At 61.5% G+C, this 19,083-nt stretch overlaps 2 protein-coding genes across 6 annotated transcripts in view; one reads left to right on the forward strand and one right to left on the reverse strand.

Annotated features, from left to right (window-relative positions):
• FCHSD1 (FCH and double SH3 domains 1) lies at positions 1 to 5,888 on the forward strand. Its single transcript, XM_064671453.1, has 19 exons — positions 1 to 129; positions 504 to 601; positions 974 to 1,019; positions 1,876 to 1,949; positions 2,201 to 2,345; positions 2,423 to 2,559; positions 2,633 to 2,696; positions 2,805 to 2,933; positions 3,107 to 3,229; positions 3,311 to 3,406; positions 3,484 to 3,591; positions 3,694 to 3,798; positions 4,007 to 4,237; positions 4,324 to 4,407; positions 4,498 to 4,654; positions 4,739 to 4,944; positions 5,053 to 5,149; positions 5,226 to 5,293; positions 5,424 to 5,888. Exons 1-19 carry the CDS (start codon positions 109 to 111, stop codon positions 5,487 to 5,489), a joined length of 2,055 nt encoding a protein of 684 aa, XP_064527523.1. The 5' UTR covers positions 1 to 108; the 3' UTR covers positions 5,490 to 5,888.
• RELL2 (RELT like 2) overlaps positions 5,869 to 19,083 on the reverse strand; it is a 15,806-nt gene continuing 2,591 nt past the window's right edge. For 3 of the 5 annotated variants that reach the window (XM_064671456.1, XM_064671454.1, XM_064671455.1), the window contains 7 exons: positions 15,737 to 15,950; positions 14,082 to 14,147; positions 13,941 to 14,004; positions 13,439 to 13,621; positions 8,489 to 9,047; positions 6,863 to 6,905; positions 5,869 to 6,570 (listed from right to left, as the gene is read on the reverse strand). In XM_064671456.1, coding sequence (XP_064527526.1) covers positions 6,864 to 6,905; positions 8,489 to 9,047; positions 13,439 to 13,621; positions 13,941 to 14,004; positions 14,082 to 14,147; positions 15,737 to 15,950 — 1,128 coding nt within the window. In that variant the 3' untranslated portion in view covers positions 5,869 to 6,570; position 6,863. Of the gene's footprint in view, positions 6,571 to 6,862; positions 6,906 to 8,488; positions 9,048 to 13,438; positions 13,622 to 13,940; positions 14,005 to 14,081; positions 14,148 to 15,736; positions 15,951 to 16,394; positions 16,505 to 16,646; positions 17,383 to 19,083 lie in introns of those variants that run through there. The other 2 variants (XM_064671457.1, XM_064671458.1) reach the window with 2 other exon arrangements.

Consider the following 19,083-nt stretch of genomic DNA (forward strand, 5'->3'; position numbering starts at 1 on the left):
AGGGCCCGTCCCGGCAGTTCCGGGCTCCGCGCACGCGATCGGGGGCAGGGATCGGGGTCGGGATCGGGACAGGGACCTGGACCAGGACGGCACCGGGGGAACGCAGCGATGCAGCCGCCGCCGCGCAAGGTGAGCGCGGGGCCGGGCCGGGGCAAGGGGCAGGCGACCGGGACCGTGTCCTCCCGTGCTGCCGCGTCCTGCAGCCGCGACCGGGACTCGCCGCCGGCGGACCCTCCCCGGGGCTGGGGAAGCGGAGCTGTGGCTGGGGGGCACCCAGGAGGAGGGGCGGTGGAGACCGGTACACGGGCCGGGGGGGCAGCGCATCCCCGCAGCCCTTCCACGCACCCCATCCCCGCACCCCATTCCCGCATCCCATCCCCGCACCCCGTCTGCGCACCCCAGCCCCGCAGCCGATCCCCGCACCCCGTCTGCGCACCCCAGCCCCGCAGCCGATCGCGGCCGGCGCCGCGGCGGGGCCGGGGCTGAGCAGGGCGGTCTCGCAGGTCAAGCTCACGCAGGAGCTGCGGGTCCACGTCCTGGAGCAGCTCTCGGGCCTGCAGAGCAAGCAGCAGCGGGACGCCGAGCTGCTGGAGGACATCAGGTACGGCCCCACGCTTGTGTGTGACACCCCCCGATAGAGCTGAGACCAGGCAGCTCATCCCACTGGTGTGTGTGTGTCCCTGATCGGAGACCAGGCAGCTCATCCCATGTGTGGCCCAGGGACCGGGCACAGTTCACCTTGAGCTTGGCACCTCGAGGTCACAGGCTCCACCAGCCTCTGGGGTGGCCTGATGGGGACATCCAGGTGTGGGGTGGTATCAGGGATGAGGGCAGGGGCACAAGAGCAGGGGGTGATGACAATGGGTGATGGCAGAGGAGTGGTGGCAGGGGGGATAGCAGGGGGGATGGCAGGGGTGGCCTGTCCCTGCCCCTCTCTGTGTCCTTTCCTGCCCCATGTCCCCTCTCCCCCCAGGTCCTACAGCAAGCAGAGGGCCACCATCGACAGGGAGTATGGACAGGTAAGGACGAGGTGCTGCCAGATCCAGGACCAATGTCCTGGGGAGCCATGGGCCCCATCCTGCCTGTTTGGGGTGTCCAGAGCTGGGCACAGCCTCATGCAGGTGATAGGCAGCCTCAGGAATTATCCAGACTTGGCAGCTCTCTGTTTGCCCGAGGGGGTGGCAGCAGATGGACAGTTGGATGTCCCTCGCTGAGGGGACCCCAACCATGTTCTGACACTCACCGGGAGCTTTGCTGAGCACAGCATGGTCTGAACCTTGGGTGTTTTGGGAGCCTGGAGGGAAAACCCTGTGTGGGGGGGAAACTGCTGGGCTCTGCTGTCTGCTGGGTCATTGCAGGGCAGTGCTCTGAAATGTCAGAGCTTGGTTTTGCCGGGAGATGTCCCCGCAGCATCCCTTGGGGACATACTGCAGAAGAACTGTGTCCCCCCTTCCTGCAGCCAGGCACGGTACCACCCCACTCCTCACCCTCCTGAGGTGGGGGGAAACTGTTCCCCCAGGGTTGGGGTCTCTCTGTGCTTGGCTTTCCTGGGGGCTCCTCTGCTCTGTGTCTGTAGCCAGTGTCCCTTGGTGGTGTCCCCTTGTAGAACCTCTGGTCCCAAAAGCCACAGCAGGGTGGTCTTCTGGTGGCTGCTCCCCAAAAAGGTTTTCTCATGGGGAGCATGAGGGGATCTCTGCTAACACCGAGCCACTGGAGGGGGGGGGTGTCTCTGTTCTGGTGGGACATGTGTGTCCTTGGGCTCATGGGGTGGGCAGCCAGTGCGGGGGACCCCAGTTTCAGGCCTAGAGCAGGACAGTGGGTGCTGGGGTGCTCGGCAGGGTTGGGGAGTGCCAGCAATGCCGGGTCTGTCCGCAGGCACTGCAGAGGCTGGCAAGCCAGTTCGTGAAGAGAGACTGGCAGCGGGGCCGCGGTGAGGCCGGCGACTCCAGGTGGGCTGGGGACAGGGACAGGGGTGGGGACAAGGGGCCGGGGCTGACTATGGCTTCCCAGCTGGGAGATGCCTAATGCCAACCGGGACTCAGGTCCAGGGATGCAGTCCTGGGTGGGATGTCCCCATGGGTGCGCTGCCCGACTGGGAGGGCTCCACCAGGGCTGGGGGTGCTGTCTGTCCTGCTGGCTGTCCCCAAAAGCTGGCAGTGGGGCAGGGAGCGCCTGCCCTGCGTTCACCCCGTGCCTGCAGGAGCGTGGCCGCTGTCTGGAAGGGCGTCATCGAGGGGACGGCGCACGCCGGGCAGGTCCGTGTCACCGCCTCAGAGAGCTACCGTGCCCTGGCCGCCGAGGCTGCCCGCACCGCCCGCCTCTCCAAGGAGAGGATGCTCAAGAAGGTACCGGGGCGAGGATGTGTCCCCTGTGCCCGGGCGGTGGGGACAGCTGTCCCCCCGCCGGCTGACGCTCCCCGCAGGGCATGGAGCGGCTGCAGAAGGCGCAGGCGGAGCTGCTGGAGTCGGTGAAGGAGCTGGACAAGGCCAAGAAGCAGTTCACACACCTCCAGCGGAGCAGCGAAGTGGCCAGGGACAAGGCGGCCGACGTGGAGGCTCGGTGAGTGTGGGGGACAATACGGGGGCTGCTGTGGCTGTGGAGGGGTCTCACAGCCCTCTCCCATCCTCCCTAGCCTCCGGAAGAGCGACCGGCGGATATTTCACACCAAGGCCAGTCTGCAAAAGCTCAGTGCCAAGGTCAGCAGCGCAGGGGGCTGGCGGGGTACCCAGGCGGGTGGATGCAGGGGGACACAGAGCGGTGGCCCCCACACTATCAACCAAGCCCTGCTCTCCCCATCCCTATAGTTCTCAGCACGGCTGGCCGAGCACTCGAGGCAGCTGGCGGGGGTGCAGAACGAGTACAGCTTTGCCCTGGTCTCTGCCACTGCCCACCTGGAGCATTACCAGCGCGTGGAGCTGCCCGCAGCCATGCAGGTAAGAGCTGCCCAGACCCCCCTGTGCCCCCTCCCCAGGGTCCCACCAGGAGCATCTCCCCAGTGCTGCTGCAAGGGGGGCAGCAGGGAGGGTCCTGCCAGCACAGGGATGTCAGGGATGCTCCAGGAGGGATGCAGGCAGTGCTGGGGGGGTTTCCACCCCCTTTCCCCCAGGCGCTGGACGGGGACCTCTACGAGCGGCTCCGGGAGCACTTGTCGGCCGCCAGCCGGACGGAGGTGGAGACCTGCCGGGCCACGCGGGACTGGTTCCAGGGCGTTGCAGAGGCATCCGCGCGGGTAACGGCACCATCCCAGGAGCTGGGTGGGACAGGAGGGCACAGGTGAGCCCCCCGGCCCCACAGCACTCCCCTGCCGCAGGTGTGCCGGGAGCAGGACCTCCTCCTCTTCCTGCAGGACCACCCCGCCTTCTCCCTGGCCCCCGAGCAGCGCTTCCAGCTCACCGGGGTGGAGGAGGTAGGTGAGGGGGACACATTACAGCAGTGTGGGGGTCTGTGCAGCCAAGCCTTTCTCACGCCCGTGTCCTTGCCCAGGTGTGTCTGCTGCCGCCAGGGGATGATGGAGCCAGCCTGGAGAAGGAGGCCCGGCGCTGGGCCACGCGCGTGACCCGGGACCGCAAAAACAAGGCACACAGCGAGGAGGTGGGTGTTGTCCTGCCCCATGGGACAGGATGGGGGGCTCAAGGAGCAGCTCCATTCCCTCAGCAGCTCCCACCACCCTCTGACCCGCGGGTGCCCTCCCAGGTGCTGCAGCGGCTGGAGGCCCGGCGGCAGCAGGTCCCCGAGGGGGAAGCGGCGACCCTGGAGCGGCAGATGGAAGAAGCGAGGGAAAACATCCGGAAGGCGGAGGTGGGTCCCCCAGGCGGGTCTGTCACCCCCAGGGTGGGGGACACAGGGATGGGGAGGTGTGGTGGCTGGGATGTGGTGCCGGGGATGTGTCCCTGGGGATGCTCCACCACCGTGGCCACCACGCTGGGGATGGGGACAATGAGGTTGGGACTGGCTGTCCCCCCACCGTGGGTGTCCCCTTAGACTCTGGCACTGTGGGTGTCCCCAGGTCAGTCGAGTGAAGGCCGAGGCTCGGCTGGCACTGCTGCGGGCAGCAGGGCTGGACGTGGATGCCTGGCTGGCGGGGGCCATGGTGGGGACAGGCGAGGAGACACCCACGGGGCTGGATCCGGCCGAGTTCGATGACTACGAGGACAGTGACGAGCCAGACGGGGACGATGAGCCTGGTCCTGCTGCTCGCACCTACCCCTACACCTGCCGGGTCATCTTTGGGTACCAGGTACGGCCCCAGCTGCCTGTCTCTCACCCTGCCTGCCCAGGGATGGCATCTCAGCCTCCCTGCCACTTTGTCCCTCTGCCCTGCAGGGCTGCCAGGCGGACGAGCTGTCCATCACCCAGGGCGAGGAGCTGGAGGTCATCGAGGATGGGGACGCAGAGGAATGGGTGAAGGTGGGAGCAGGCTGAGTCCCACCATTTCGAGGTCCCCAGGTTGTTCCCTGTCCATAGGCTGGGATGTTCACATGGTTTCTGCCCCCTCAGGCTCGGAACAAGGCAGGCCAGGTCGGCTACGTCCCCGAAAAGTACCTGCTGTCCCTCGGGTGCGAGTCAGGGGCCGGGCTCGGCCCCCCAGGACCCTCGGCATTGCACCGCCAGCTCTCCAGCATCATGGCAGCAGAACTGGTGCTGGAGCCTGGAGGTGGGTGCTGGACAATCACCCCCACCTCGGGGAGGGAGACTGGACTGTAGAAGGTGCTGAGTGCCCTCCCCATCGTCCCCACAGCCTGGCTGGTGCGGGCCCTGTACGACTACGAGGGGCAGAGCCCCGAGGAGCTGAGTTTCCCCGAGGGAGCCATCATCCGGGTGCTGCCCCGTGCCGCTGGAGAGGTGGACGACGGATTCTGGACGGGCGACTTCGACGGCCGCGTCGGCGTCTTCCCCTCCCTGGTGGTGGAGGAGCTCACCGGGGCCCGGGAGGTGGCAGGGCAGGTCAGTGGCGGGAGGGTCGTTGTGTCCCCTGGGCGTTGTTCCCACTGTCTCCTGGGGGAAAAGACCCCCTTCCCGTTGTTCCCATCCCTCTCGGTCGTGTCTTCCCAGGAGCTGCCGTCGCCATCCCCTCCACCCTTCTCCCCTCCTGGCCTCGCCCCCGGGGCCATGCTGACCCCCAGCCCTGCTCCTGAGACATCACTGGGAGGTGAGTGCTGGGGGGGAGGGCTGGGAAGGGGCTGGGAGGGCCTGGAAAGCCAGGCTGAGCTGCTGGGCCCTTCCAGGTTGCCGGCAGGATGGCACGGGCAGCGGGCAGAGCTCTCCGGACCTGGCAGCCACCCGACTCCGGCCGGTAAGACCCCCCAGTCCTCCCCCAGCTCTCCCATGACAAGGGATGGTGTCACCTTTGTGCTCTGGGGGGTGTCAGGGGGCATGAGTGGCCTCAGCATGTTGGCACTGCTTCTCCTCTCCTCTCTCTGCAGCTCCGTGCGCCGCCCCCACCACCCGGCAGAGTCCCTGAGCCCGACCCCGAGCTGCACTTCAGCTGACCCTGCGAGTCCCCCTCATCCCTCTCTGCCCCCCAAAAAGCTTTGCCCAAGCAAACCACCACAGGCTGCTGTCCCTGGCACTGCCCCACGCCCCGAGCTGGACTCTCCAGGGGCTACAACCCACCCAGTGCCACTTGCAGAGTGTTCCTGCATCCCAGTGCAGCACCAGGAACCCTGGCTAGCCCTTTCTCCGGGTGCTCAGTGCCACAGCCAGGCCCCATCTCACCCACCTCTTGCCTCTGCCCTTTCTGCCTGGCGTCACCCGTGCACCTCCTGCACAGCCCTGGTTCCTGGGGGTCTCATCCCTGGGCCTTGCCAGCCCCCCACAGGCAGGAGTGAGGGGAGGGGGGCCTGTTCCCAATAAATCCAGTTGTCTGGCGAGGGGTTCAGCAGCTTTAATGATTGTAGCTCGTCTATGTACAGGGCGGTTACACCGAAGCTCGGGCAGGCACCGGGGCTGCCCGCTGGCCTGGCCGGGGGGTGATCCCGCCCCTGGGCCGGGCTCCGGCCCCTCCTGTGCTGGGATGGGGCTGGAAGCTCCTGTCCCCGCCAGCATCCCCCGGGGACCGGCAGGGTCCCTCGCCGGTGCAGGATTTGTGCCTGTGCCCGCTCTGCGTGGCAGGAGTGCCCGGGGGGGCTGTGCTCTGCAGTGAACGTGCCGGGTGGGTGGGGGGGTGCTACCCCCCGCCCGGGGGGGCCCGAGCCGCTGCCTCCATCCCCGCCCCTCGCTGCAGCCCCCGCTCTGATCCTTGCCCCGGAGCTGGGGGGGCTGCAGGGGCCGGGTGGGCGGCGGGGACAGGGCGCTGTCCTGCCCCTGCCTTGCCCGCCTGCCCCCCGGGGGGGTCTCCGGGGCGGGTGCGGTGGGTGGGATCGGGTACCTATTGCCAATGGGATGAGGTCTGGCGCCGAGCGCGGTTGTCGGTAACGCCGGCGCGTCGCTCCGGCCATGCCAAGCGCGTAGCTGCCCACCCGGGGCCGGGGCCGGCTGCCCCGCGGCTGCCCCACGGCAGAGCCCCCCGCCCGGCGTGGGGCCGGGGGCTGCGCGCCTCCTGTCCACGCTCCAGCCGGGAGCGGAGAGGAGCTGTGGGGGAGAGGGGCAGGATAGAACTTGTCCCCACCAACCGTAGCATCCCCCCATCCGCCCCCAGGCCCGTGTCTGCCCGCTGGCATCGCTGCCCGTGGTTGGGCATGTGGTCCTGCCCGTGCGGGACCTGGAGCACTGGGAACCGACCCCCCTGGAGAAGGGGTTCACCTTCTCTCCGTCTCCATCACCAAGCTGTGATCCAGCAGGGCAGGGACGTTGCCAGCGCCCTCCCACCTCACCCCACCCCACCTCGGACGTTGCCCCAGGGGACAAGGGACAAAGCACTCACGTCACACCGCTGATCTCCAGTCCTTCTCCGCGGCGCTGGGCTCCTGTGGGATGGAGGAGGGATGTGCATGGGGAGGGATGTCAGCAGAGGCAGGGTGCTGGGGTGGGGGCCAGTTTTCCCTTGGCCACAGCAGCAACCTTTGGGCCAGTGGGCAGAACCCCACTGAGTCTCCAGGAGCAAGTACAGCCCACACATCACCTCTGCCCTTCCCCATTGCCTGCAGGACGTGATGAGCAGCAGCCAACAAGCCTTGTGGTGGCCTGACAGGGACTGAGGGGGTAGGGGAGGGTTCAAGTGACAAACATCCCAAGGAGGTCCCATCACCGTTCTCCTGGGACCCCATGTCCTGGAGCACCTCAACACCACATGCAGGGTCCAAGGCAAGAGTCTGGAGCCACAGAGGGGACACACATCACCCTGTCCCTGGGCTTGCCCTGCAGGTAACTGCTTCCCCAGGGATCAGAGGTACCACAGCCATCACCCAAGGTGTACTGAGCCATGGAAGGACCTGTCACCACCTTTCCAGGTGTCTGGAGAATGGTTGCAGCCATCAGCTCTATCCTGCCTGGCTGCCCTGGGCTGCCCTTCTCCATGAAACAGCTCAAACCTTCCAGCCTGGACACCAGAAGGCAAAGAGGGAAACAGCAAAACAGTGGGATCCTGCTTTTTCCTTAGGCTGGCATCCAGCCAGGCAGCTTTTCCCAGGGCTCTCCCACGCTGACCCAGTCCTGCCCCATCTCAGCCTGTGCCAAGAGCTCTTGGTATGTGCCATGCCCGTGGAACTCCAGCAGAGCCAGCCCCAGGGGATCTCCCTGGCCTTGAAGCATGCCAGGAATTTTACCCAGGTGTTTGACTCCCTTTTTCTTCCGAGGACTTCGGACTTTACAGGAGTGCCCTCATGCTGGTTTTGTGGGGCGAGTCAAGGCCACTTCTTGGGGCTGCTGACATCACACCAGGGGTGTTTCCCCAGCCCCCTTCCACAAAAATCCTCTTACCCCAACTGCAGAACCATGTCGTGAGTGTGAGTGAAATGCTGGGTGTCTGCTCCCACCACCACCTGCCTCGTTTGCTCAGTGCTAAGATCCCAGAGGCAGTTTCAGGGAGCAAATCCCCCAAACTGGGGGCCACCAGTGGCCAAGCAAACCATGTCATCACCCTGGAGCTCCCTGGCTCCTCCAGCAAGGTGGTTGGGTGGGAAGATTAGGAGATACCAGGGTGCTGGAGCTTCAGGCAGTGAGCTCTCCTCTCTGAGCGGAGAAAGCCAACCATTTGGCTTCACAACTCCCTAGATTTCAGGGCAAGAAAGGCTCCTAGAGATACCTCTCCCTGCCTGTTCACTGCTGGCCATGCTGAGGCTGCAGTTTTGGGGACACCATGTGTGGTAGAGCTCCACCAAGTCAAGATTGAAATGGATATCCCCAAAGAGCTCAACCACAGAGGAAAACATCCCTTGCTCGAGGGGCAGCTGGGTCTGCAGCATCCCCTACTCCCCTTGAAGCACGGGTACCACCAGGGTGGGACCTGTCATGGTGACTCCACGTGCCACAGACATGGAAAATGGGTGGGAAAAAGCAATCCCCTCCAGCCCAGGGGACCACGCAGGGACAAGGAAGAGGAGGAACGTACCTGCTGCTCCTCGTCCTCCGCTCCAGGCTGTCTCCTGCTGCTGTCGTCTCTCCCCAACTCCTCAGCCTGCTCGTGCAGACTCAGGCTCCCGTGAATATCCGACACTTCATCTGCCGACCCCAGTCCGACCTCCTCCAGGCACATGCCGGCTCCTTCCCGCGCCAGCTCTCCCGGGATGCTGGGACTCGACCCTCCCAGCGCCGGATGGCTCAGGAGCCTCCTCTGGCGGCTCACGCTCCCGGGAGCAGTGCCAGCATCCTGCGGCGAGCCCGCCTTGCCGGACCCCGTGCCCGCTCGACGGCTGTCGCGAGTGCCAGAGCTGGCTGGTGTGTTGGGGGCCGGGGTGGTGGAGAGGCTCTGCTCCACACCTTTGCCGCTCTGGATGTCTCCGTTCTGCAGGCCCCCCGTGGGGACAGTCCCATTGAGGGCCCGCTCCCGCTGGAGCCGCTCGCTGCTGTGCTCCAGCTCCTCCGTGCTCAGCTCCCGGCTGCCGTCGGGCAGGGGGCCGTCCTGCTGCTCTGGGACAGCGGGTTTCTTCCCGATGTGTGTGACGCGAAACCTGGAATGGGGGGCAGGGCAGATCAAAATCCTTCCCCTCCTCTCTCACAGCCGTGTTCCCAGCTTGCCTGTACCTCCAGCCTCGGATCTCCAACATTTCAGACCCGCTCAGCACCACCCCTGCTCTAGCAGTGGCCACACTGACTTAATCCCATTTTCCCCTGCATTTTTAGCAAAATAAAGAGAAAGAGAAGGATGCAGAGTCCAATCCAGATGTCAGCTGGTGCAGACCCTCCCAGCTTGTCCTCTCAGCACAAGATGGATCACAGCTGCTGGAAATGCTCTGAAACACAGCCTGGGTGACAGTGTGCCCTAAGCGAGGGTAGGGACAGGTTTTGGCAGTGATTTGGGTACAGGGAGCAAAGGAGTTGTTTAGCTAAAATCTGCCAGAGCATACTTTGCACCATCCCCTGGAGTGACGGATGGTACCTGGGTGGTTCACCAAGGTTCCACCATGACCAGGTAACAGCTCAGAGCTCCCAGGTGGGCAGGAGAACAGCTGCAGAAGCTCAAGGGGTGTGTTTAAAATCAGAGGTGATGCAATATTTCACATGGGGAGTAGAGTGAAGTTAGGGATCATAGAATCACAGAATGGTTTGGGTTTGAAGGGTCCTTCAAGATATCTCATTCCAAACCCCTACCATGGGCAGGGACACTTTCCACTAGCCCAGGCTGCTCCAAGCCCTGTCCAATCTGGCCTTGGACACTTCCAGGGATGGGACAGCCACAGCTTCTCTGAGCAACCTGTGCCAGGGCCTCCCCACCCTCACAGGGAATGATTCCTTCCCAATATCCCATCTAACCCTGCTCTCTGGCAGTGGGAAGCCATTCCCCCTTGTCCTGGCACTCCAGGCCCTTATCCAACGTCTCTCAGAACCCCTTTGGGCACTGGAAGGGGCCGTAAGGTCTCTTTGGAGCCTTCTCTTCTCCAGGCTGAACAACCCCAACTCCCTGAGCTTGTAAGGGGTCAAGTGTAGGCAAGTGTAGTGTAAACTGATCTGGGAGCCAGCTGGTTGTGACTCACTCCGTGACTCCTCCTCACAAGCACTGCCAGCCACTGCTGGACCAGCAGACAGGAAATCTCTTCCATGGTGAGCTGTGTCCACCAGCCAGAGCACGCCAATCCCACCACAGGGACCTCCTGCAGCCCATGACTCACCCACTCCCGCTCTCCCTGCGCTTGGCTCACACATGGAGAAGCTGCTGACAGCCCTGGATGTGCTGAGGTTCAGCTGTGAGACAGCATCAGGGCAAAACACAACTCCACAGCAAAGTTCAAGCACTGCTGGGGTTGAAAGAAGAGCAAGACCCAAAGGTCAAGAGTGGCAGCTTTTGAAGGGAGGAGCAGAGAGGTCTGAGAGATAAGGACAGATGCCAGGTGGGATGGAGACCACCAGCAGGCTGAGGACCAGCCTATGGACAGCACCGACCCCTCAGCATGGCCAGAAATGCTGCTCAGGATTGGGAGGGTCAAGAGGAGAAATGCTCCAGCTCCAGACAAGGTACCCACAGGTCTGCTCAGGTCAGGCCAAGCAGCAGCAAATGTGGCCTTTCAGGTCTGTCCAGGTATTGGGAGACAAGACACCAGCGCTGCGATTTGGGAAGACCAAAGAATGTTCTGGTCCCAAAGAGGGACTGGGAGGAGGCACAAGTGGCAGGATCACATCTTGGTGATGCCATTGAGCAATGTCAGCCTGGAAGAGCTGAATGGATTCAAAGTGCAGGAAAGGTTTGGAGCGGAGAGGACACGAGAGGTAACGTAACCAACCTCCAGCTGGTGAGGGGAAGGCAGAGAGCGCTGGCTGGCTGCCTCATCAGCATCACTGAGGCTTTGGATTCAGTAGGATGTGACACACTGTGGCTGATCAGGCTGAGGACAGGCAGTCAGATTCAGATGCTTTGGTGGATGAGCTCTGCCACTGACAACAGCTGGTTTAGGGAAAGCCCTGAGAGAAATGGTAAATCATCCTGTGATATGAAAGTGCAGATCAGCAGCACTCCAGATTGCTGCAGAAGTGCAGAATAATTTAGGGGCAAAAAGCCCTCAGGAAGTCTCCAGTCACATCCCCTGCTCAAAGCTGGGCTACCTTCCACCCTCAATCAATTTGCCCAGAGCCCCATCCAGTCAGGATTTGGAAACCTCCAAGAATGGAGATCTCTCCACCCCTGAGGACCCTGTCCCAGGTCTGCACTTCATGGTGAAATAGCTTTTCACTTTGTCTTTTCTGGTTTTCTTTTCTTGAAATTTATGGCCTTTGCCTCTTGCCCTTCCCTGTGCATGTCTGAGAAGAGTCTTGTTCCATCTTCATTTAAACTCTGCCCACCCTTTGGGTAGTGTTAGAGAACAATTAGATACTCCCTTTATAATTCTTCAGGCTAAAAAAGCCTCCTCACATGCCACATTCTCCAGCCCCAGGTGATCTTGGTGGACCTCCACAGTTCTCATCCTTTCCAGTCCTTCAGCCACGACCTGTGTCTACCAGGACCAGGACTCAGTCCATGTAGGAGGGGGCTGGACTCTCAACCAGTGTCCAAGGGAAAAAAAAAAAAATAAAAGAGAAAAAGACCTCAGGCTGGGCCTTTAATCCAAGAGGTGGGTTAAAGAAGCTGGTTTATGTAGGGTCAGTCTTGAGTCAAGGTACTTCGTGCAATCAAGATATTTGTCATAAATAAGACACAGCAAAGACAGTCCTGGAAAAGTCACCAAAGATCTGGAAGAGACGGGGTCAGTTTGGAAACAAGAAGCAGAATCTGGAGGTGGTTTTGTACCTCGTGGGCACATAGGTCCTTGTACCGAGGAGACTGGGGATTTAAAAATACAGCCTTGGAGAAATGGGATGACTGTCCTGAGGAGAAGGTTGGTGGGACATGGGATATGAACAGGGATAAGGGGAGAAACCAAGATTTGAGGGAAGGTGCCTTTAGGAAAGGAGACCATCTTCTCTGGCACTCAGAGGTGAGTGACAGGAGACTGGGAAGGGCCTGGACAAAGGGCATGGAGGAGTGGATGGAGCTGGACACCAGCCAGGGAATGAATTAGCCATGAATACGCAACTGTGCAGAGACCTGGCTTACAGAACACCAGGAGCTGTCAGTCCCCAGATGTGATCTGAGCTGGAATTCAGCATGGGGAGATCCACCATGTCTCCCCCTTCTCTAGCTCCCCATAAAGCCCCAGGACCTCCCTACTGAAGCTCCTGGCTCTGACAGTGGAAAAACCCCCATGACAGGACAAGGGGGAATGGCTTCAAACTGCCAGAGGGCAGGGTTAGATGGGATATTGGGAAGGAATTCTTCCCTGGGAGGGTGGGGAGGCCCTGGCACAGGTTGCCCAGAGAAGCTGTGGCTGCCCCATCCCTGGATGTGTCCAAGGCCAGGTTGGACTGGGCTTGAGCAACCTGGGCTAGTGGAAGGTGTCCCTGCCCATGGCAGGGGTTTGGAATAAGATGAGTTTTGAGGTCCCGTCAAACCCAAACAACTCCATGATTCCATGTCCACTCCAGCTCAGCATTCCCATGGAAGGACTGTCTCTCTGGATCCCAACATGCAGCTTTATCAAGGCTCAGTCTCTGAATGAAGTCCTGCTGCAGGATTTGAGCATGACAGAGCTTTGTGCCTCACCAGCATGGCCCTCCAGGGACTGGCAGTTGCCTGTCACCCTGTCCGAGTCACCATTGCTGTGGGGAGCCGAGCCCTGGGAGACTTTCCTAAGCCTTTCTGCTCGGGAATGGGGCAACCTGGGCGAGCCTAGAGACTGTCCTGCAGATTATTGATTACACAGAGACCACAGGAAGCTCAGGAAGTCCCTTGAGGTGAGACCAGGTGGGGACTGGAGAAGTATTTGTGGGAAGTATCAGGAGCACTCCCCTATTCTTATATTCCTGCTGTGTCATCTAATTACAGACACCATTGGAGGCAACGACCTGGGGCAGCACAGCCACTCTTTCATTCTGGTGGTGGTAGGAGGTAACTTGCACCTGGGGCACGCTGCCCCCTCCTTCTCCTCCTGAGGAGGTTCCTAAAGCCCCCAGTTGGGCAGCAGGAGCCCTGCTTGAATGGAGCTGGGACAGCAGACTGAAAGGACACGGACCTGGGGCTGTGCCCAGCACTGACTCAGCAGGAAAAGCCAGGCTTGAGTCACCTTCCCAGAGAAGGAGGGAAGCCACGGGTGCATCCCAGCCCTCCACACACCACAGGCATTTCCAGGTGCAAGAGCCACCTGGGTCCTTGGGACTTCCAGCTCCAGAGCTGCTGCTGAAGCATCTCAGCAGGGAAGAGCAAGAGGGAGCCCAGCCTGGGGCAGGGGAGGAAGGGGAAAGGAATCAGGGGACTGAGGAGAGCCCATGGTGCTTGTTCCATCAGGGCCATGGCTGGCAAAGCTGGTTTCAGTACCTGCCCACTGAGAAGACAGTGGTCTCTCCGGGATGCATCCGGCCTTTGCCCTCCTTGGACCGTCCCTGGCGCTGCAGCGGGGGCCTCTTCCTGCGGCTGCAGTGGATGCAGGGGGCCTGTGTGGAGCCCAGGTGCACCGTGTGGTGGTGTGGTGGGCCCCCATCCTGGCTGTGGGGACAAAGGCTGCAACAGGGAAAGGACATGACAGGTCGTGTTATCCATAGGAGTCATCCCAACCTTGGTGCAGCCCCACTGCAGCAAGCACTGGGAGCAGCAGCTCTGGAAGGGACCTCCACTGAGGATCGGAATGAGAAAGAGCTATTCCCCTTGCCAGTGGGGTGAAGCACTCCTGAAAACCCTCAGGAGAGCAAGACTTCTCATGGGGAAGATGCTTTGTAACAGCTGGAAGGGGACTGGCTGCAGTCTCCAGACCAAAGGGATACCCAAAGGCTGCTTCTCCCCCACTCTGCATCAGCCACAAGCTGCTATTGGCTTCCCTCACCTCACTGGCACTGGGAGGTCCCCTTCATTTTCCCCCAGCATCTCCTTGAGAGCCTCTGCATTTGCTGAAGAGAGAGGAAAACAGGGATGTGTCAGCCAAAGTGGTCAGCACGGCTCCAGGCCGGCCCATGGACGTGCTCACCTTCGTTTTGTATGATGCACCTCACGATCTTCTCCACGGTGTCCTCGTTCAGCTCCTCCTCTTCATCTGAAAAGAGACAACGGGGCACTGAGGGCTGGGGTTTGGAGACTCTACTCAGAGTTCTCTCCCCAGGAGCAGCCACGACCACAGAGAGGTTGGAGAAGCCTCATATTCCTCGTTATGCTGGGAAGACGCTGGGGAACACCAGATCCCTCACCCTGGAAAGGAAATGGCTGAGCCAGCTGCTGTGTGTGCAGGGAGAGGGGGGTTGTGTTGCTCCTTCAGAACTGGGGGACATCTGGAGAAATGAGTGGGAAGCAGGTCCCAAAAAGTTGAAAGAGGAGGCTCCTTGTAGGGACAGTCCAGCCCAGGAGCACCTGGATGCAGGATGCTGAGAGTGTTCGAGTCTCCAAGGGTAAACAGGACATGTTCACAGAAAATAAACCCACTGGGGCCTGTTAAACACAGAAAAAACACCTCTGATGGAGAAAGCCCCAGAGCTGCACACTGTTAGAAGCTTAAAAGAGGGGAAACTTGACTGATGCTTGCTCTGCTTGTGGAATTCTTCTCCAACGTTTATTACAACCTGCTTTTGAACACTGCTGGAGACAGGAGGCCTGGAAGGATGGACTTCCAGCACAGTCTGCTGTGTTAGCTGTTCCTGTAAGCTCTTTGGAGCTGTGGTCTGGCAGGCAGCTGCCTCAAAGAACACGGTCAAGGGCTGCCACCATGGTCCTGGAAGTCCATGGAGATGTTTCCCTGGGCTGTGGTATCTCCAGAGGGCAAAGCCAATCCTGGAAGGCTCACTGTCTCCACGTCGTGTACAGCCAGGTCATTAGAGCCACAGAAGCAGATCCATGGACACCTGGAAGCTCTTGCTGCATCCGTGGGTGAGCTGGAGGAGTCACATTCCCCCCCGTGCACGAGAAACGGCAGCAGGAGGTGCTGATCCTCCCAGGCACATGGAAGCTGGAGGAGTTATGCAGCACCATGTGGCTGTTTCCAGCTAAGGAAGCAGCTGAAGGAATGTGCCTTCCCCATTTCAGCAGAGACTCATGAAACCAACTTGGGCCGGGCTCTACTTTGCACCCACGCTCGATGCTGCAGTGACTTCCCAACCCAACCACCCAAGAGTAACTTACTGTGGCCTGAAGCAATGGGAAAAAATCCCTAAAGGTCCCGTTCTAGCACAGTGATCAAGGAAATATCCCTATTCCTCTGGCCTGCACAGCAGGGACTGGAAGAAGACAAAACCAGCACCATGCTGGCCCCATGCCAGACCTCCTAATGCTGAAGGGGCAGAGGTGACACCTTGTATCCCTGCCTGGGGAGCATGGATTATAAATCAGGCACTGGGAATTCAGCAGGTCCATCAGAATTACCTTTTGGTGGTAATGTTCCTTTGGAAAGAGCCAGACACTGGCTTCCACCTCCCTGTCACCACCAGCTTGTGGAGCCAGCAGATCAGAGGGATCCCCGGGCCACACACTCCCCATCCCCAGGGAACACTCTCTCCATCACTTTTTCCCAACCCAGCCACACGTCACAGGTAACTCTCCCAGTCCCATCCCACATCCCAGAAGTGTGTATAAGGAGCACCAGTCCATGCTGGACAAAAGGCAGCCCCCCCGAGCCCCCGTGGCCCCAGCACTCACTGTCCTGGAGCTCTGCCAGCACATCTTTGTTATCTGGGTCAAGATCGTCCCGGAAGGTCCGGCACCGGTAACCCTTCTTCTTCAGGACATGGCAGATCAGGAAACCCACCAGCCCCATGATGAAGAAGACCAGGACGAGGAGGAAGACCATAGACAGGCTGTGCTGGGGGTCTGACTCCCCATCGTCGGTGCTGTTCTGGTCTGACATGCGGATCTAGGAGAAGGGGGAAGGCAGCTCAGAGCTCCCGGCGCTCCCCCCCAGCAGGGTCCCTGTGCCCATCCTCCTCTCCCTCCTGCCGGGCAAGAGCCAGCTCCCAGTTCGGGGCGGGCTGCCCGGGGCTCATCTCTTGCCCCGCAAGGTCCGGGAAGGCGAGGACAAGCCGGAGGTGTCTGGGCGCGGTGTCCCAAGGACACTGCTGCCCCGCACGCACCCGGCAAGAGGCATCCCAAGGGCAGCGGCAGCGGCAGCGTCCCCGCAGGCCCGCCGGCCCCGGGCTGCGGCGCTCCCCTGGCCCTTGCAGGCGGCTTCCCAAGGGCACCGGTGCCCCGGCCTGCCCGGGGCTCTGCGGCGGGCGGCGATCCCCCGCTCGCCCTTGCCTGAGGATGGCTGAGCATCCTCCCGCGCCGCCCCGCTCCCCCCGCAGCCCTCGGTACTCACGGCCGAGGGCCTCCGCCGGCACTGGCAGAGGCGGGGATGGAGCCGCGGCAGCCGGGCTGGCGGAGGGCCGAGCCGCCGGCATCTCCCGCATCGTCCTCCCGCAGGACAGAGCCGGCTCCCTCCGCCCCGGCTCCCCCCGGCGCTCCCGGCTCCCTTCCCGAGGGCTCAGGGCTCGCCTTCCCGCTCGCCGGCTCCGCTTCCCGGCACACAGAGGGTCCCCCCCGCTGTCCCCCAGCCCCACTGCGGCGGTACCTGGGCCTGCGGTCCTCCGCAGCGCTCTCCTCTTCACCTTCACCTTCACCTGCCTCCTAGCAACCCCGCATCCCCGCGGACGGGCACCGCGGCGAGCATCCTCCGGCCCCCGGCTCCCGGCTCCCTGCCTGCCTTCCCCGGGAAGGAGCCAGCTGCTTCTGCCTGCCGCTCTCTGCCGCTCTCTGCCACAAGAGCACCAGCCCGTCCCGATCCCAGGAAAAAAACCTCTCCGAAGCGGTTTTGGCGGATGAAGGTGCGGAGAGGAGCTCAGGGAAATGCCGGCGGCTGCAGCAGGACGAGCAGGAGCGCTGCTCAGGGAAGCCGGCGCTGCCAAGCTGCTGCCCGCCCCGGGGTGAATAAACCTCACCCGCACGCGTGCCAGCCCCGAATTCCCCTGCCACCTTCCTTTCCGTGATTTTTAGCGCACTGAGCCCTGGCGATGGGAGGGAGAAGGGTGGAATGGGGTTCAGTAAGACCAGGACCGACCCCACACCAGCATGAGCAGGGGGAGAGGGGTGCAGACACCCACACTGGGATCACAGCACTGAGTAGATGGTGGGAAAAGAGCTCAGGGAGATCCCTCTCTCTCCCTCCTTCCTAAAAAAGGGGTGGTTAAGCCATTTGAAAACTCCAGCTGTGATGGTCCCACAACCTTCATCTCCACCACATTATCCTCAGTCTGGGAGGCTTCACCCAGCCCTGTTTTCCTGCTGCACATTAGGTTTGCTCCTCTCTGTCCTTCACCCACCTGCCAGTTCTCCTCCCAGACCTTGAGGAGCACACGCAACCCTTGAAATCCCTCCCACCCCGTCTCTGCTGAGCTGAGCACCGATCCAAACACACATTCCTTCGTGGGAATTATCCCACTACACTCTGCATTGCCCTGAGACAACCCACAACCCCTCCAGGCTGCCACTGTGCCATGCTGAGGGCTCCTGTCCCTCTGCACAGGTGACAAAGTCACCTCTCAGGGGCCTCCTCCATCACTGGGACTTCATGAGGTCACCACACCATAGGTGCCACCCATCTGTCTGCTGTCCTGGCAGGGAGACAGGTCCTAAGAGAGACCATCCACAGCAGGAAAACACCACAGGCAGCAACACTTATTCCTCCTGCCATGGATTGCTGGGCCACAGGAGAGAAGAGGAGAGATCTCCAAATGCTGGACCAACAAGCTGCCACATCACGGGAGTCTCCGCTGCTGAAGACCTCAAAAAGCAAACCTCAAAGGCAGTTTACTCCTTGCCCTTGTTTCTTCGGAGGGGGGGAACTGGCAGGTCTGGGTTTCTGCAGAGCCCTGAGGGGGTGCAGTCATGGGGAGCTTTTTTCCTCGTGCCCACGCACGCTGTCCTGCACAATAAATCGTTGTTCCCGCCCACCCGATGCATTGCTGCACCCCACCCCCCTCCCAGCACCCCACCCCCTTTCCAGACTCCAGCCGTGCAGGGCATAACGAGCCCGAGCTGCTCAGCACTCCCCACTTCGAGGGAAGATTCTCATTTTCCCACAGCCTCTGGAGTTGAAGCATTTCCACAAGCTCAGGGGCACAGAATGGCACAGCAGCCATGACCTGTAGACAGATCCTGGCCTCCACAGGGTGAACCAGGATGAGGAGGGGTCTCTCCTGGCTCTGCAGCCAGGTTATCCCAGTTTCTCTTAGTGTTTCTCTTCCTAATTTCCCAGCAGGGGTCGTGTGCTCCCAGTCTCCATTCTGCTTCCACCACCTCAGTCTCAGCATCCCTCCAGAGCTTCCCAGTCCTCATCCCACTGGGAATCCCATTAGCACTTCAGTGGTCAGACATGAGCCTTGTCCCACGCAGCCCCTCACAGGTGACCCGAAAAGGACACCAGGGCTCCTCTCTGCCCCAAGAGCAGCCAGCCTGGCAGCCATGAATCCACACAGCTGAGCTCTCCCTCCCGAGCAGGCTGCCGTGTCCATCCTGGCCAGTGGGGATGGTCTCCACATGGGATGAAGCCCCAAACCAAGTTAGGTTGGTGTGGACGTGGCCACGGGCTGGATGCTCGTGATATCTCCAGAGTGTGGGCTCTGCATCCTCTGTCCCCTCCTGACCCCATCCCAGCTCCTGTCCCCACCCTGTGTGACCCCAAAAAGGCAGCGTGAGCTGACACACAGGACAATCCATCCAGATGTCTGGGACAGGCAGCTGCCTGCTTCCTGCCTGCCCACTGCATCCAGCACCACCATCCCCCGCCCTTCCTCCCCGTGTCACCCACTTGGGCCTTCCTGGGCCTGAATCCTGAGGGCCCTTGGAGGCTCTGGTCCCTCTCATGGCATTGACTGGAAGCCCTTAAATTTTAAGCTTCCACGTCAAAAGGTGGCTGGGGAGGGAGGGACAGAGTGACCAAGGAGAGAGTGGAGGGACAACTCTGTCCCTGTCCCCTCATCCCTCACCCAGCCTTGATCCCACCGTGGTGC

The sequence above is a fragment of the Pseudopipra pipra genome, chromosome 15 (assembly GCF_036250125.1).
Source record: "Pseudopipra pipra isolate bDixPip1 chromosome 15, bDixPip1.hap1, whole genome shotgun sequence".
NCBI classification, from domain to species: Eukaryota; Metazoa; Chordata; class Aves; order Passeriformes; family Pipridae; genus Pseudopipra; species Pseudopipra pipra.